The sequence below is a fragment of the Nannobrachium achirus genome (genome assembly GCF_963921795.1).
Source record: "Nannobrachium achirus genome assembly, chromosome: 8".
In the NCBI taxonomy this organism is placed as follows: Eukaryota; Metazoa; Chordata; class Actinopteri; order Myctophiformes; family Myctophidae; genus Nannobrachium; species Nannobrachium achirus.
In genome coordinates, this window is record NC_137817.1 from 69534800 (window position 1) to 69553024 (window position 18225).

The 18225-nt window shown below is 39.7% G+C and overlaps 1 protein-coding gene across 2 annotated transcripts in view; it reads left to right on the plus strand.

Moving 5' to 3' along the window:
- Positions 1-18225, plus strand: part of timm50 (translocase of inner mitochondrial membrane 50 homolog) — a 71157-nt gene that overhangs the window by 39320 nt on the left and 13612 nt on the right. The window contains exons 6-8 of one of the 2 annotated variants that reach the window (XM_080732215.1): positions 2991-3110; positions 8605-8709; positions 10282-10380. In XM_080732215.1, the coding sequence (XP_080588341.1) occupies positions 2991-3110; positions 8605-8709; positions 10282-10380 (324 nt within the window). The remainder of the gene's footprint in view (positions 1-2990; positions 3111-8604; positions 8710-10281; positions 10381-18225) is intronic. The other variant, XM_080732216.1, reaches the window with a different exon arrangement.

The window sequence follows — 18225 nt, forward strand, 5'->3', positions numbered from 1 at the left end:
AAAGTAGTGAAAACAGCCGATCTACAAGCACACAAGGCGCTGTGTGCTTGTAGATCGGCTGTTTTCACTAGTTTAAAGGGATATTTCACTTTCAAAAAAAACTTTTGGTAATTTTGTCGTCTAATCAGGCAACACCTTGAACAGTTTTTAATTTGGTTGATTCAATATTTAGATATTTGATGTAAATGTTACCAGGCCCTCCAGGCCCAGGGCCTCTCCCCACACACACCCATTGTAACTTCAAACTTCATTTTAACCATGATAGATTCATTAAAAACACAAAATGCTTCTTTTTTCATTTATTTTTAATTTGAGTATTTTTCATTTTTTCCATTTTCCCAAATAATTATTAAAAATAAATGAAAAAAGTTATCAGCCTGCGCACATATTAGGAGGGTAATATGAGTCACCAGAAAAAATAATAGGTGTTTTTAATGAATCTATCATGATTCAAATGAAGTTACAATGTGTACATTTGTGGAGAAAATCCCATTTGGTGTTTCCCTGTTGAAAGTGGAATATCCCTTTAAATCATTTTTAAAAATGATAAATACAAAACAAACAGTTTTGGAAATACAAGGTTTCCACCCGAGTGACCCGACAACGACTATAAGCTCCTAACCTGCACTGTACTGTATCAGTGATGCATGATGTTAAAGAAGAAGAGGCGGGCCATCGTGGACAAAGTGAGACCTCCACTCAGCAACATCTTGGCAGGCCAGAAAAAGCAGTCTCAAGGATCTGTTCCGTTTTGATGCCCTGCAAGAATGAACAGTTTACCAACACTTTTTATTTCTAGGTCTATGTGCACAAGCTTGTGCAGCCATGGGCCACAAACTACTGGACTACTAGTTTTAGGCATAGGCTACACGGAGCTGGATATTTCATATATCCCGGTTTTTCAGATATCCACATAGAAAAATATCTAGGTCTACACAACAAAGATATCTAGATCTAACAAGCACACACACAATAAAGTCTTCAGAGATATCCGGGTTCCCTGTCTACACGGATCCAGTGAATCGGATATTTTTCAATCTCTCCACTTATTTATCCGGTTTCAAAAATATCCAGCTTCGCAGCCGAAATATCCAGCTTTGTGTGGCTGCAAGCCCCAAACGCATAAAAAAATGTCTAGCTTCAGAAATATCCAGCTCTGTGTAGCCGGCGCCTTAATTACAGATGAGCTATGTGCAATAGCAAAGGGTTTTTATTACCAGTGACACCTTTTTGATGTGTTTCATGCTTCTTCATAATAAACTCAGCACAAAATGAAAGGAAACTTGACTTTGGTCAATTATATCTCCCCTTTAATAATACCAAATAATACCATGTATTTTATATCATTTTTATTGTTGATTCGTCACCTTTACAACGAGGTACAGCTTGTAAGCATCGGGCATTCAAGGCATGAGCTACACAGCCAAACGTGTGGGTAGCCAAAATGTCTTGCAATACTATTCTGCTGGCATTTACTCTCGTGTTGGGCTTCCCTGACACTGAGCTTAAAGGAGCTATAGTCAACTTTTTCTTGAAAAACGGATGCAAAAATAAAAATAATGTTTCGAAAATATTTTATAAAAAAATAAGCTTTATATATGTGTTTCTATTCAAAAATGACCACAAAAAGCGTAAAATAATGATAAAATAATCATTTTGGACATTGTCAGACCGACACTTTGTTTACATCCTAGTCTATAGACTAGGATGTAAACAAAGTGTCGGCCCTACAATGAACAAGTTGACTATAGCTCCTTAACATTAACAGTGTAAAAATTGCCAATGTGTTGTTTTTTCTTTTCCTTATTACTATGGGAGAATGCAATCATTCAGTGAACCAAGCAACAAAGGTGAACATCAAAAGAACAGTTGTGCAGGCCTGCCAGGCCATTTTGACCTTTTTTTGAGGGCCGCTACCCACACGTTTGGCTGTGTTGCTCATTCCACGAATGCCATATTCTTACAAGCTTTATCTCGTTGTAAAGGAGACAAATCAAAGAAAACAATGCTATCAAACAAAATACCATTTGGCATAATTAAAGGGGAGATATAATGGACCGAATTTTGCACATTTTGGGTCGGCGCTACCCACCACACGTTTGGCTGTGTTGCTCATTCCACGAATGCCCGATGCTTACAAGCTGTACCTCGTTGCAAAGGTGACAAATCAACAATACAAATGATATAAAACCCAATAAAAAAAAATATATATATATATTATTAAAGGGGAGATATAATGGACCAAAGTCAAGTTTCCTTTCTTTTTGTGCTGAGTTGTATATGTATATGTATTTGCATTTGTCTTCTCTCAATTTGAACCTTTGCCCCGCTTTTTGTGCTGTGCTTTTAACTAACCTTACTGTATGCCTGTATGAGCTAAATGATACCTGAACCAGGGGTTGACACTAAGGTCTCAGAGGCACTTGCCCGTCGGGCAAGTACAGGTCATATTCTACTTGCCCAAAGGTCATGCCCGCTTGCCCGAAAAGTCCATTATAAAGTGATAGGTAAGATTTTAATTACAGCTCAATTTAACGTATTTCTTAACTTTCTGGGGCTGTGCAATGTCACAGGCTACTGAAACTCAATACTTCCAAATCCAAATACCTACATAGCTATGATTGAATATGTCTATGGTTTCACACTTGCCATTTTATATTTTTAAGTGTAGCAACAGTAAAAACAGCACATTATAGGTAATCTTTGCTCTTATTTTACATTCAGCAGACCAGCAAACAGAGCGCGCTGGCCATGTTCAGGTGTTTAAACAGATATCTTTTTGTGTGTTTATAGACAGTTGCGTCCACTCTCAAATAAGGACTTGCCTGGTCGGGCAACCTGAAAGCAAACTTCACTTGCCCGAAGGTTTTATTTACCTGCCGGGGGCAGGTGGGCAAGCCTTAGTGTCAATGCCTGCCTGAACATTTCCTTCTGGGATTATTTATCAATAAAATATCTATCTATCTATCTAATGTGTGATGTCTCCTCAGATGATCATTGAACCCACCAGCCCCAAACTCCTGCCTGATCCTCTGAAAGAACCCTACTACCAACCTCCATACACCCTGGTGCTGGAGCTCACCGATGTACTACTGCACCCAGAGTGGTCTGTAAGTAACACTGTTCATTTACTGCACCCTGATCAATGATCAATAAGTGATTTTTTTTTTCGTCATAGTTTATTAGTTAAAGGACAACTTTGTTTTTTTTTACACATTTTAGATTGTAATTAGAGAAAAGAAAAGATGAGTGTTAAAATGTTTTCATTTACTGCTTTCTATTGTTTTAGCGATTTTAGTATTTTGATTTCAGCGGGTGGGGGAATGCGTACAAGTGGCTAAATATGTTTCTTTTTTTTACTCAATAAGCAGGCAATTTCTTTGTTACAATTTACACCAGCCCCCATAAGTCACATCTGCCCATGAACGATTGTGGTGCATCTTGGGAATGGGCTTTTTGTGTCTAAAAAGACATATTTAGCCACTTGCATGCATGCACCCAACTTGGGGGCATGCATGCAAATCAAAATCGTTAAAATCACTAAAACGATAGCAAGAAGTAAATGGAAACATTTTCACTCATCTTTTCTTTTAATTACTATCTAAAATATGATCCCTTGTTGTAAAAAAAACAAAGTTGTCCTTTAAGTACTGCAATATACCGTACTGTAATCTAATACTGCCAAACTCTCCATTCTCCCGGCTGGTAATACATCACTGCCAAAGGTGCTGGCCTTTTTCCGGTGTCACGCTTCCCCATTGTAAACATGAGGAATGTGACCCAAATGAGCTTCTATCATGACGTATTGAAAATAACGTTTAACCACTTGAACCCCAGCATCCCTATTCTGGAGGGAACCATTCAAATTAGAATATGCAGATAAGAGGTTTCTCCCCGAAAGCAACCAAATGCCTTCTAAATCCCAACAGTTGTACTGCTAAATTCCAAACATAATCAAAGTATTCTTAGCCACCCCTGGACTTGCGTCAAGGCACCCTAGCGTGCCACAGCACCCATTAGAGGGCTTAGGTAGGGCTGTCACGATTATGACATTTTACATTGTCACTCAAAATAACTATGATTAGCGTTTTTGTCGTTGACAATTACATTTCTGTTTGGCTTGTAGGCTTTGATGTTGACACACAACCCAAATATACAAAGAAATGACTGACATATTTGACACTACTTAAAAAAGAACATTGATCAGATCTACAATCTCACAATGAGTCGCATCGTGGCGAGTTTTTAGCTTGTAGATCTGCTATTTCAGCGTGGCACCGAGTGCCGCGCTGAGAGCTTGTAGATCTGCTATTTTTGAAAAGTCATGAAAATGTGTGCAAATCTTTGAATTTTAAAGCGAAACATTTGTAACTCAAATTTTGCTTCTGGGGGGTCCCTGAAACTAAATATTTTGAGATGGGGGTCCGTGGCCAAATACACATCATTTTGGGGGTCCTTGACATGACAAAGTTTGCGCACCACTGACATAGAAACAAAGTCGATCTGACAATGGCCGAAATGGTTATTTTATCATTATTTTACACTTTTTATGGTCATTTTTGAATAGTAACACATATGAAGCGTAATCTTTTTTATAAAATATTTTTGAAACATTTTTATTTTAGCATCCGTTTTTCAAGAAAAAGTTGACTATAGCTCCTTTAAAGCATAAGATAATGGGTAATAATAATGCGCACCCGGTCTAAATGGGTTTTTAATGCCTGTTTTGTGGTGCTAAAAACTGCACTCTGGCGCTCTGGACTGCTGTGTCCGTGCAGGATGAAGGGGGCAGGAAGGGGTTAATGGAGAGCAGGTGGAAAACAGGTCAACTGTGTTTCGGAGGGGGGGGGGGTGTCACCTGGGTGTGTTGAACACCTGTTGATACCCTCCCCTCCAAAAAACACACACCCCTTTATCAGGTACTGTGTGTGTGTGTGTGTGTGTGTGTGTGTGTGTGTGAGCAAAGTTGGCACGTGTGTGTGTGTGTGTGTGTGTGTGTGTGTGTGTGTGTGTGTGTGTGTGTGTGTGTGTGTGTGTGTGTGTGTGTGTGTGTGTGTGGCGTGACTCGACACCTGCCGACTTTATGGGCCAACAGACAAACACACGCGCCAAAACAGTTAAGCTGTTCCTCATTGTTCACCTGTCTTACCTGTAACACACACACACACACACACACACACACACACACACACACACACACACTCTCTGCCAGTCCAGTCTTGTTCGTAGGGGTGTGTGTGTGTGTGTGTGTGTGTGTGTGTGTGTGTGTGTGTGTGTGTGTGCGCGTGCGCATGTCTCAGCGCGGCAGACAGCAGACGACGCTGGCTGCGCTGGCCTGAGTAGAAAAGGTCGCGACCTACAAGTGTGAGCCAATAATAAGCCAACGGCTGCATTGCTGCTAGAGTTACACACACACACACACACACACACACACACACACACACACACACACACACACACACACACACACACACACACACACACACACACACACACAGAGAAAAGGAGGGGGGCAGCCCCCTCCTCCCAAGGCAATGGTAGGGGAAACCTGGATGGATAAAAAAAAAGGCAAAGAATGTTAGGGATAAGGGGTTATTCATAAGATAAGGGGTTATTCATAAGATAAGGGGTTATTCATAAGATAAGGGGTTATTCATGGACGAAAATATAGCTGATAGTCTCTTTCGGGTGAAACCTCATTGTGTTCAAAACTGTTATTTTTCAGGGTACAAATTAAAAGCAGCTACATCTGCTACAATGTAGCAGATACATTTTTGTTGGTTCCTGGACACCCACCGGTCCAAACCACTTAAAGGACAACTTTGTTTTTGTACAACAAGGGTTCATATTTTTGATTGATTGATTAAAAAAAATGTGTAAAAATGTTAGCGATTTTAATGACTTTGATTTCAGTGGTTGGGGGCATGCATGCAAGTGGCTAAATATGTAAATAGTAATAACCCCCCCGTTCTGTTGACTACAGATCATGTCATGCAACTGATCTCACACTAATAAGAGCACCTGCTGAATGCCTAAATTGTAGATGTTATTGATTGCAACACTGACTAGTGAGCATAGATCATGTTTGTTAATGTTATTATTATTATGTTTTTCATATTTAAAAATAAATGCAAAAAGCAATTGAAAAAACAAAGCCCCTCGCGTATTAGGAGGGCAGTACGAGTCACCAGAACCAAAGTGTTTTAGAAGAATTTATCATCGTTAGAATTGTGTTTTAAGTTGCAATGGGTTTGGATAGGAAGGGGCCGTGTCTGATAAAATGAATATCTAAATACTGATTCAAGCAATGTAAAAACTGTCTGGGTTGCTCACAAAAGCCAGAGTAGACGAGAAAATTAACCAAAACTGTTCTGAAAGTGAAATACAGGGTTCCCACGGTCATGAAATTCCTGGAAATAGTTTGAAACTAGAAAAGAAAATTTCTAAGAAATTTTAAGTGTGCCTGCAGCTCGCTAAGTCTGTGCAACCTTGTGTAGCGGTTGGTGTTAGCATTAGCGTTATTAACATTAGCATTTTTGTGCATAAACTTTAACATTATTGTTCTTCATATGACACCACCCACATGTCTGTACGACAAACGGTTCACGAGAAAACGGGTCACTTCCTGTTTGGTGAGGGGCACTTCCTGAAAAAAAAAATTGAGAAAAAAAAATTTGAGAAAAAAAATTTTTTGAGAAAAAAAAATTGTGAGAAAAAAAATATTGTGAGAAAAAAAAATTGAGAAAAAAATTTTTGAAAAAAAAAAATGAGAAAAATAAAATTTGAGGAAAAAAAAAATTTTTTAGAAAAAAAAATTTTAGAAAAAAAAAATTGAGAAAAAAAAATTTGAGAAAAAAAAATTTGATAAAAAAAATTTGGGAAAAAAAATTTGAGAAAAAAAAATGTTTTAGAAAAAAAATTTTGAGAAAAAAAAAATTTGAGAAAAAAAAATTGAGAAAAAAAAATTTGAGAAAAAAATTTTTGAGAAAAAAAATTTGTGAGAAAAAAAATTTGAGAAAAAAAAAATTGAGAAAAAAAAATTGAGAAAAAAAAATTTGAGAAAAAAAAATTGAGAAAAAAAAAATTGAGAAAAAACATTTTTGAGAAAAAAAATTTGTGAGAAAAAAAATTTGAGAAAAAAAAAATTTGAGAAAAAAAATTGAGAAGAAAAAATTTGAGAAAAAAATTTGAGAAAAAAAAATTTGAGAAAAAAAATTTGGGAAAAAAAAATTTGAGAAAAAAAAATTTGAGAAAAAAAATTTGAGAAAAAAAATTTGAGAAAAAAAAATTTGAGAAAAAAAATTTTTGAGAAAAAAAATTGTGAGAAAAAAAAATTGAGAAAAAAAAAATTTGAGAAAAAAAAAATTGAGAAAAAAAAAATTTGAGAAATAAAATTGAGAAAATTGACACCAGCCGCGAGTCTGTACGACAAACGGTTCATGAGTTATAGAGGCACTTCCTGTTTGGCGAAGGACACTTCCTGTTACAGAGGGGGCGGGGCTTAATCAATCATCCCTATTGGCCGGAAAAAGACCAAAGTTGTGTGTGCATTTTAAAGTTTAAATCACGTTGCTAGGCAAAAGAATGGCAGAGTTATGTGGCGCCAAAGTTTCTGGTTTTTTTTCGGAGTCCCCCATTCTAAGTCAATGGGGTTTTTGGGCGTCGTTTTTTGCGAATTACGTCGCAATGGTAACGCGGATCGGAAAGAAAAGTAATAGCACACCATTCCCGGCCGAGCCGCACGTTTTGATGTATATATTGCGGCGGTGGCGTAAATCGTGCGGCAGTTATTACGTGCCGAAATTTCCCCCATTCTAAGTGAATGGGGTTTTTTGGCGTTGTTTTTTGCGAATTACGTCGCAATGGTAACGCAGATCGGAAAGAAAAGTAATAGCACACCATTCCCGGCCGAGCCGCACGTTTTGATGTATATATTGCGGCGGTGGCGTAAATTGTGCGGCACTTATTACGTGCCGAAATTTGTGGGATCATTATTATTATTATTATTATTATTATTATTAAGTATGGCGGATTACAATAAGTGTTTTGCTATTGCATAGCAGGCACACTTAATTAGAAAAATATTTTTCCAGTACTGGAAAAGTTTGGGAATTGATCAAAGGTCCTGGAAAGTCATGGAAAATATTTAGCTATGCATAGTTTTTGGCTATTGATTTTGTTAAAAACATTTTCTAAAACATGTATAACATTACACACGAAATATATAACATAATTCGTTTTTTTGCCGACAGGGCTGCGTGATTGCAGCCTAATGTATTCAACAGCTCCCAGCTGGGTGCTTCTCAATGTATGGGACAAAAAGAACAGATCTAAAAGCTCTGGTGGTGGTGTAACAAATGATTTTGCATGGAACTATACCATAATACCATTCTATGCTTTATTCTTGCTACACTGCCAGTTTTTGGGCATTACTCAGGAGTAAGGGACTCATTATTGTGCAGAATTACTTATATGGGTCTGGAAATTGGTCAAAATATTCTGGGAAAGTTTTGGAAATTCATTGGTAAAAATGTGTGGGAACCCTGGAAATATCATTTTTGAACGGTCATGTGATGCGTGCATGTTGTGTGTTCTTCATTCCAGTTAAACACAGGTTGGCGTTTCAAGAAGCGGCCCGGTATCGACTACCTGTTCCAACAACTAGCTCCTCTGTATGAAATAGTTATCTTCACCGCTGAGACTGGCATGGTGAGAGCTGCGCACACACTACCACGCATGCACACACATCTTTCATCCATCTTCAACCGCGTATCTGGAATCGTGTCGCGGGGGTAACCGTTCCAACAAGCTAGTTAATCTGGTCTAACTAGGGTTTTTTTCATGATTTTGAATCCATTGCAAGCATTTGTTTTGCACGAGAAACATTCCTCGGGCTAAAAACGGACACAACAAAACTGAGCTGACCCCAGAGAAGTGATGACTCATCACTAAACCATAGTTTTGGGGGTCTGTTTTTAGCCTGAGGAATGTTTTTTCGTGCAAAACAAATGCTTGGAATGGATTCAGAATCATGAAAAACCCTCGTTAGACCTCTCACATGCTACTTAAGATCTTTTTGGGGGTCTTCTTTTTCCTGTATAGTAAGAGAATGGACCCAAACTTGTTCACAACGCCTCACAACGTGAGGCGTTGTGAGCATGTAGATCTGCTATTTTCACAATAGAACCGTGTTATACTAAATGTAATGCCTCAACTCTTAGTGCTCCTCAGTGTGGGGGGGTCCCCAGTTAAAATATGATTATTTTGGGAGTTGCAGCCTGAAAAGGTTGAGAACCACTACTCTAAGGGAGATGCCAGTCAGTGGTCTGAGAAAACTTATTTCGTCCGCTTGTACCCGCGACCTTATACTTTCGGTCATGACCCACACACTTCATGACCATAGGTGAGAGAGTAGGAACGAAGATTGCTTGGTAGACAGAGAGCTTTGCCTCTTTTTTTGTGTCGATTATTGGCTCAGAAATGCAACAAAAACAATGCACGTTTTCAAGGCTTCGTTGGTTGAGTAACTGCAACCGTCAGGTCGTTACATGTCCGTAAGTGAGTCTGTGAGTCAAGCTAATGCAGTGGTTCTCAACCCCCCCCCCCCCCCCCCCCCCCCCACCCTGACAAGCACTAAGAGTTGAGGCATTATAACATGGTTAATGAAAATAGCAAATAGAAAATGGCAAATTTTGTTTAACATGGTTAATGAAAATAGCAGTTGCGAGGCGTTGTGAGCATGTAGATCGGCTATTTTCACTTTCGATTTAATTGTGTTTTTGTCGTTGACAATTACATTTCTGTTTGGCTTTTAGGCTTTGAAGTTGCACATGGCAATCATTAAATTACTGACATATTTGACAACTTTATACTTAAAAAAGAACATTGATAGTGGAAATAGCAGATCTACAAGCTCTCAACGCGTCGCGATGAGACGCGTCGTGAGCTTGTAGATCTGCTATTTCCATTACTTTTTTAAAGTGTTTGTAACTATATTAACATTTCTCAACATTGAAGCGATTACTTCAAATAATTGCGATTAGATGATTATGTAATAATTGTGACAGCCTTACACACACACCAACCACACGACCATTTGGTTCCATCCGTACCCTCGTGGAGTATTAGTGAGTGGGGAGCGCATTCTCGCACACATGGCCACTGCGGTAACGTCTGCCGCTTCTCGATGAGTTACAAATTACAAATAACCTGTGTGTGTGTGTGTGTGTGTGTGTGTGTGTGTGTGTGTGTGTGTGTGTGTTTGTGTGTGTGTGTGTCCAGACGGCGTACCCTCTCATAGACAGCATAGATCCTAATGGTTTTGTCATGTACCGACTGTTCAGAGATGCTACGCGCTACATGGACGGCCACCACGTCAAGGTACACACTGATGACTACACACACACATTATTACCTTGTTGTGTCTGTGTTAGGGATCGCCAAATGGAGACATTTTCTTAATCGGTGACCGTTGAGCCTTATCGGTTAAGTAACCGATAACCGTTAAGGAAATGTGTTAAAAAATGCACAATTTTACCCATTAAAAAAAAGGAAAATACACCAGTTTTCCCCCCCACACAATTTACGCATTAAAAACAACAATACAACGAGGCGGAGGATTGTTGTGCTGCGTCTACAATGCAGTGTGTCCACAATTTACAGGTGTGAAAACGGCTGGTTTAACTCATTAACAAACTCACTCGTCGTGGATCAGCTATAAACCTATGTCATCAACACGTAACACTAGAGAGTTGTGTTTTAACCCATTTAGGCCTAGAATTATTGACTGCTTTAACCAGTGAAAAATAGCAGATATACAAGCTCACAGCGCGGCACCGAGTGCCGCGCTGCGAGCTTGTAGATCTGCTATTTTTGAAAAAGTTGTGAAAATGTGTGCAAATCTTTGAATATGTATTTTCAAAGCGAGCGTTTGTTAACTCAAATTGTGCTTCTGGGGGGTCCCTGGAACTAGATATTTTGAAATGGGGGTCCGTGGCCAAATAAATATCATTTTGGGAGTCCTTCACATGAAAAGGTTTGAGAACCACTGACATAGTAGTCTCTCAAGAACAGACTAACTGAGCTCCAGTTAAGTGAAAAGGATCTTTTCTTTGATGATGGCTAGCCAGATTGCTGACATAGAAACATAGGTTTTTTCCAAAAATCTTAGAAGGATTCAAAAGACACTTATAGAATCGGGTCAAAATTCTAATTTTCATGATTTTAAAAAAATAGCAGATCTACAAGCTCGCAGCGCGGCACTCGGTGCCGCGCTGTGAGCTTGTATATCTGCTATTTTTCAATAGTTAAAGCATAAAATATTGCGTCATAATGTGTTGAGGCCTAAATGGGTTAAGCTCTTCCTTTCTCTTTAAGACGGGTGACTGTTTCGGAAAATCCAATCGCTGTTTGTTCCTTGATGAACAAGCTTGTCAAGTTGTCTCTGTCAGCAGTGTGTGTGTGTCGCAGACAGATGCATGCATGGTTACACAGACATTGCACAGAAATGTGTGACTGCAGGGCGAATAGTTGCATGGTTACACAGACATTTATATCTGGGGCTTTTGGTGTGACACACGACGCAGATGGACTTTTTTTTTTATCGATTACCATCGACCGTTAGTGCTTACTGATAATCAAATTCTTAAAGGTTAAATGGTAACGGTTAACTCTTGGCAATCCCTAGTCTGTGTTCACATTATTGCAACATAAAAAATATAAACATAGTTTGAATTTGCCTCAAGTCTATAAACCCAGTTATGCGTCCCTACTTCAAAAACAAGCAATAGATATATTTCTTTTTATATTCTTATTTCTTACACATAAACATTTTGTTGGAAGTTTGGCACTTTTGTAGTGGATGTTACAGAGAAAGAAAAACGCACAGAACTGTTTTTCCCTGATGATGATAACAATAATATAAAACAAATCCATTAATAATAGTTAACGAACAGCAAGTTTGTAAAACGATAAGAATATAAAACAGTCGTACAACAGCAACTGAAGCATTCAAAATATGACTGTACATGACATATCATCATGTGATAAATTACATGGTATTGGATCTATTGATGATTCACTTTTATGCTTTCTGCGAGCGACGAAGCTGCTAGTGAGAACGGTTGCTGGCAAATATAAAGGGGCTTGTGTACACACGTGTCCGGTGGGCTGGGTGCTTACTGGCATTCGTAAGTGCTGTCACAGATATGTGGCACATACAAATGTCTCAGAGCAGACGTGAATCTGTGTGCACGTTTGTCGACCAAAAACAAATCTTGTTGGCATGCCCGTGCTGAAGATAGCAGATCTACAAACACCCCAGCGCAATCAAACATAAAATTACTTGTCTTCTATTTTAGTCTAGTTTTCATCAGGTTGCTGGAAACAGCGACCTATCAATACAATACACAGGCCCATTTCTAGTCACCAAAGGTCTGTTCAAAAAATGCGCACCATGGGTACCGTTGTATCTGTTTCGCTGTCTATCCTTCGGGCTTTACGTATTGGACTTGCTTTTGGCCTTGTATAATGTTTATTTTGGGTCGGCTACTAACCTGTGATTATTGCTTTCAATGTCCGTTTTGGATATTTACAACCTGGTGATACCGCGACTCTGTGTCAAGCAAGCGCAGCGCACTATCATGCTGTTGTCTCTGTGACTGTGTAAGCTGCACTCATAACACAGATGAGCGTGTGTGAGTCTGTGTGACAGTTTGTGTGGTGGTGGCCGCTGTGGCGTGTGCATGCATGCACTGCCCGAGCGGAGGACATGGTTGAAACTGTCCAGTCTCTTTTGTATATCGTCACTGTCTGGCCAAAACCTCTTAACTGGCATAAATCAGTGCTATTGAACACCCTTTAAATCTGAGTGTTGGTTAAAATAATATTGAACCAATGGAAAGTGGTAAAAAGTGCTTGGGACAAAACCTCCTAACTCCACACTTTCTGCCAAACCAGCTAACTCCACCTGATTGGCCCTCTCTTTTTTCATAAATATGTGCTATTGAACAGCCTTTATGTCTGTGTTTTGGTTAAAATAATATTGAACCAATGAAAAGTAGTAAAAAGTCCTTTGGTCAAAACCTCCTAACTCCACTTGAGCTCATTTTCCCGAAAATGAACCTTTTGGAGTTAGGAGGTTTCGGCCCGACAGCAGATATCCTAATAATATAGACGTTTGAACTGTGTAGCTATAATAGCCTGTACGTTGGTGTAATTTATTATTCTTTGTTATGCTAAAGAAGTGCAACCTGATACATAATGGCTTTTGGCATTTCTAGTTATTATCTTGACCGAATTGTCAATATATTTAGTCATTGAAGTGTTGGTTTTCGTCAAAGCTAAATCTTTCGTCATGGTTTTACTCCACAGCAGGGGTCTTCAACTTTTTCAGGCCAAGGACCCCTTAATTGAGAGAGAGATGAAGCAGGGACCCCCACAACCTGTTCATAGATTCCATATAGTTTCATCATTTGACAGCACAATCATCAGTGTATTTTGGAATCATGTCAATTTGAGATATTTAACCACTTCAACCGTCTTAAAAAAAAAAACTTGAGTTCTCACTCTGGACTGCGAGGCATTGTGAGCTTGTAGATCGGCTATTTTTGGATAAAGTTCTCCGAATATGGACACTAGGGTTCAAGTGGTTAATATAAAAAAAATGAGGAAAAAAACCTTTCTATCACTCAAAAATTTGGAGGACCCCCTGTATTAACACTGAGGGCCACCTAGGTGTCTCGAACCCCCTGTTGAAGACCCCTGGTCTACAAAATGAACACTGACCCTCGCGCGCGCATGTGTGTGTGTGTGTGTGTGCATGTACGCTCTCCCTTAGCTGCCTTCTGGTCCTCCTATTGATTCCTCCCCCTTCTCACCACAACACCCCTCCCCTCCCCTCTCATAAGCCTCATTAACCTTCTGCCTGGGTTCCTTCTTTTCCCTTCCATTGCTTCCCCTTCTATTCTTTTCTCTTTCCCCTCCTGTTTCCTACCAGCCTGTCTCCCTTTCTCCTTCTCTCTCCCTCCTTCTCTCTCTCTCTCTCTCTCTCTCTCTCTCTCTCTTTTTCTGTTTTCTCCAGTCACGTGCACACATAGACATCAAAGGGGGCTTGATCCCTGCCCTTTTATCTGTCTGTAAAAAGTGCCCTCTCCAGACCATGAATGCAGTTTTTACTGTGGTGAAAGAAATGCAAATGCCCTCTTTTCCATGCCATATCTCAGTGGTTCTTAACCTTTTCAGGCCGGGACCCCCAAAATAATCATATTTGAACTGGAGACCTCCACCCCATCCTGACGAGCACTAAGAGTTGAGGCATTACATTTTGTGTAACACGGTTCTATTGTGAAAATAGCAGATCTGATCAGAGCATGTAGATCGGCTATTTTCACAATTTCTGCCTCTAATATTTGACATTTTGGCCCATGTTTAATTTGTCATTATAAAGGTATTAAAAAGTCCTTAAATTGTCACCTCTTGAAATGTGCAGATACCCTCTATACACTTATACTTTATGTTGGTTCGTTTACTGTTGAGAGAGAAAACAATGTTGCACATTAAAGGTGATACACCATGCATTTAAAAAGTATTTATGTCATATTGTTTATGTCCCAAAAACGTTTTTCAAAAGGCTAAATTACCACTCCTGAATAGAGAGCCTCTCTCATTTTTGAATGGCTCTCAGAGCATTTCAGCTGCAGTACCACCTTTGGCCTGATCTGCGCCACCCCCCCACCCCCCCCCCCCCCAAAAAAATCCTTTTGAAAAACATTTTTTTTTTTTGAAAAAAAGATTTTTTTTTTTTTTTTTTTTTCTGATGACGTCACAATCGGCAGATGACGTCACAATCGGCAGCAAATCTGGACAGCCTGTTTTGAGAACCCGTGGGATACTTTTAACCTTCGCCTTCTCAAAACCAGAGAAAGACACAACGGTCAGAAATGGGACTTTGTGAGGATAGAAATTGCTAGTGGGACCCCAAAAAAAGGTTTTAAAATAGGAAAAGTGAAATTTCATGGTGTATCACCTTTAAGTTAATCCTTTGGGGACCCGCCAAAATAATTTGGGGACCCCCCTGGGGGTCCCGACCCACAGGATGAGAATCACTGCCATATCTGAAGGCAGCATTCAAGAGAATTGCCTTATTCAACTCTCCTGAACCAGAATGCAGCATCTCATGTTTCCTGTGTGGAAATCCATGCCGTTATACCCAGTATCTCCAGTATTGACTTGATTATGCTTAGTTCAGTCAGTGTGGTATCACGCACCGAAAATAGCCAACCTCCAAGCCCTGCCTCTCTAACATTCTCTGCACGTCCCTGGTTTTCTCCAACCCTCCTTCACCCCCCCCCCCCCCCCCCCCCCCTCTCCCCTTTCATCTGCGTCTCGGTCCCAACTGTCATGTCTGCCTTGCTTACTCTATTGAAATGAGTTAACCTACTTCTGGGTCAAGGAGACACGTTTATACTCAACACGTTGCATCTTCATATTATGTCCACATATTGTGATCCTTGCATGGGGGGGGGGGGTATCCTGTCTGGTTCTGGATTCATTTTAGCCCTTTTCGATTGCAGCTTTAGCACCACACCACACTACACCACACCACACCACACTACACAGCACCACATACAAATATCTACATTTTCCATTACACAAAAGTACCCCTATTGGTAAGAAACAAATTGACCCTTTTAACTGTGATTATAATACAGTATACATTTGTATTACAACTATCTTAAATTATTATACACTATAATGGATTATAACTGTGATTATAATACACTATAAAGTATTATAATGTATTACTATGATAATTATAATGCACTATAATAGATTATAACACAATAGAATCTATTATCCTGTATTACAACTATATCCTGGTGGTCTGATGAAAAGTCAGTGAGTGATCAGTCATTATGAAGTGTTTAGCCCTGTTTGGCCTAGCTCAGACCTACTCTGGAGTGGATGCTTTTAGTATGACGTTTAGTACTACTTTCACACAGTTTACAGTTTACAGTTTAGGCATTTAGCAGACACTTTTAATCCAAAGCAATTTACAATAAGCAGATAATACATCACTATTATAAACAAGATAATATGTCAGAACATCAACAACAATATAACAAATGCATATAAATATCAATCTAAAAAAAAACAATATAATCAGTAAAAAAGTTTCTTAAAAAAAACAAAAAAAAGTCCCAACTAGCTTCATGTATGGTCATCGAGTGTTTCAGTAGTGCTATGGGTTCAGGTGGAGTCTGAAAAGATGAGTCTTCAGTCCACGGCGGAAGCTAGGGAGTGAGTCTGTTGTTCTAAGTGCGACAGGGAGTTTATTCCACAGTTTGGGGGCCAGGAGGGCAAATTGTCGAGGACAAGTATATTTTTGTCCTGGGGCTTTTAGCGAGGTTTCTGTCAGCATCCCTGTGTTGGCTGATCTGAGCGAACGGGTGGGGTTGTAGGGGTTGATCAGGTTTTGGAGGTATGGAGGAGCCGTACCTTTGGCTGCTTTGAAGGTCAGCATCAGTGTTTTGTATTCACACCACTCTACCCAGGTCCTTGTAGTGGAAAACCTGGCACAATTGGGTGGTGTGGTGTGGTGTGGTGTGGTGGTGGGCCTTGTCAGTGGAAAAGCGGCTTTAGAGAGATGTTTTTGCCACTTTGCTCCACTTGGGTTAACAGAGTTAATTAATTTATGGAAGTAGAATGTCAACGCAGTGAATGCATGGATACAATAACCCCTGCCAGATAATCCCATAATTAGTCTTTTTTTTTTTCTGTCTGTTCCCACTCAAATATACAGAGACAATTTTGCATATTTGGGGGATAGGTACGAATGGTAATTAATCACTGTTAATTAATTATTAATCTGATATTAATCTGATTAGAACATGTTAACGGTTCAGCCAAACATATGGCAGCAACTCGGCGCATTCAGGCCTGTAGACATGGTCAAGACCAACGGTTCCCCAACTCTTCAGGCCGCGACCTCCCCAAAATAATCATGTTTGAACCTGGGACCCCCGCCCAGACAAGCACTTAGAATTGTAGCTTGGTACTTTGACTCGGTTTCACAGATGCATATTGTGTAAATGGCTTAGTTAGATTAGGAGATGAATCCACTTTTGTGAATCTCATAACACTGGCTTGTATTGGGCAACCGGACGTCCTGGTCATGTTATCCCCCGTTGCATTTTGGGAATTGGAGTGTTTCTCCCACATATATAAAAAGCTAGATACCTCCCCCGCCGCTGCAGTTCATTTGCGCGACTGATAAAACAGGACTGGCGGAAGTGCGGAACTGTGGAAGGCACTCTGCCCCCTCCAATGGGAAAGAGTGAGTCCTGCCAGTTCTGCATCTGATTGGCCTACCGAGCTTCCCATTCTGTGACGCACAAGGAAGCGTCCTTCAGAATTCCAAAGAGCCCCGTCTCAGAATTCTGGAGGCTTGCATAGAGTTATTGGGAGGCTCGCTTTGACCCCGGATAGTGATGTTTAGTATTCGAAATATTCAACCTCAAAGTATTCGAATAGTCAAATATTCGACAGGACTGGCCAAACCGTCAAATATTAAGTACAAGAGGTGAACATAGTGAAATGTTTCACAATATTCATCTGCGGAACCGTTCCAAGTGCTTGTCAGGTGTATGTTTATTTTGGGGGTCACTGCCTAAAAGGTTTGAGAACCCCTGGTATAGAGCATTAACAAATGTATCCACCAGGGGCATTGACAACTCATTCTTATGATTTCCTATCTAGCCAAGCTTTATAAACTATATATTTTTTAAAGAGAAAAAAATAATAATAATAAGCGAATATTCGATTTTGGTGAACAACATCGAATAGTGACTTTGATATTCGAATATTAAAATATTTGGTGAATGCCCTAGTGTGCGGCCGCTTCTTTGTCTTTTAAAAGACTATTATTGAGACACCGCCATAACGTTGGTAAACAGTGACTATTTCCGCAATAACTACATTTTAATTCGTGTTCACTCTTCCTGTATCCAACTACAATTATTGATGGACATTTGTCTGTTATTTAAATTGTTTTAGTTAGTTTAATTAACAACCTTGGTCCCTGCCCTACATGTCTCCTTGTCACCTGCACACGTGTGTCCGGTCTCTTATTTTATGACTTTATGGCTGCCGTTTCTGCTCTGGACTCGCTTGTTGCTTCACGCCGCTCTCCCTCAGGGGTTAATAAAGGCTGCTGCCTATCTTTCT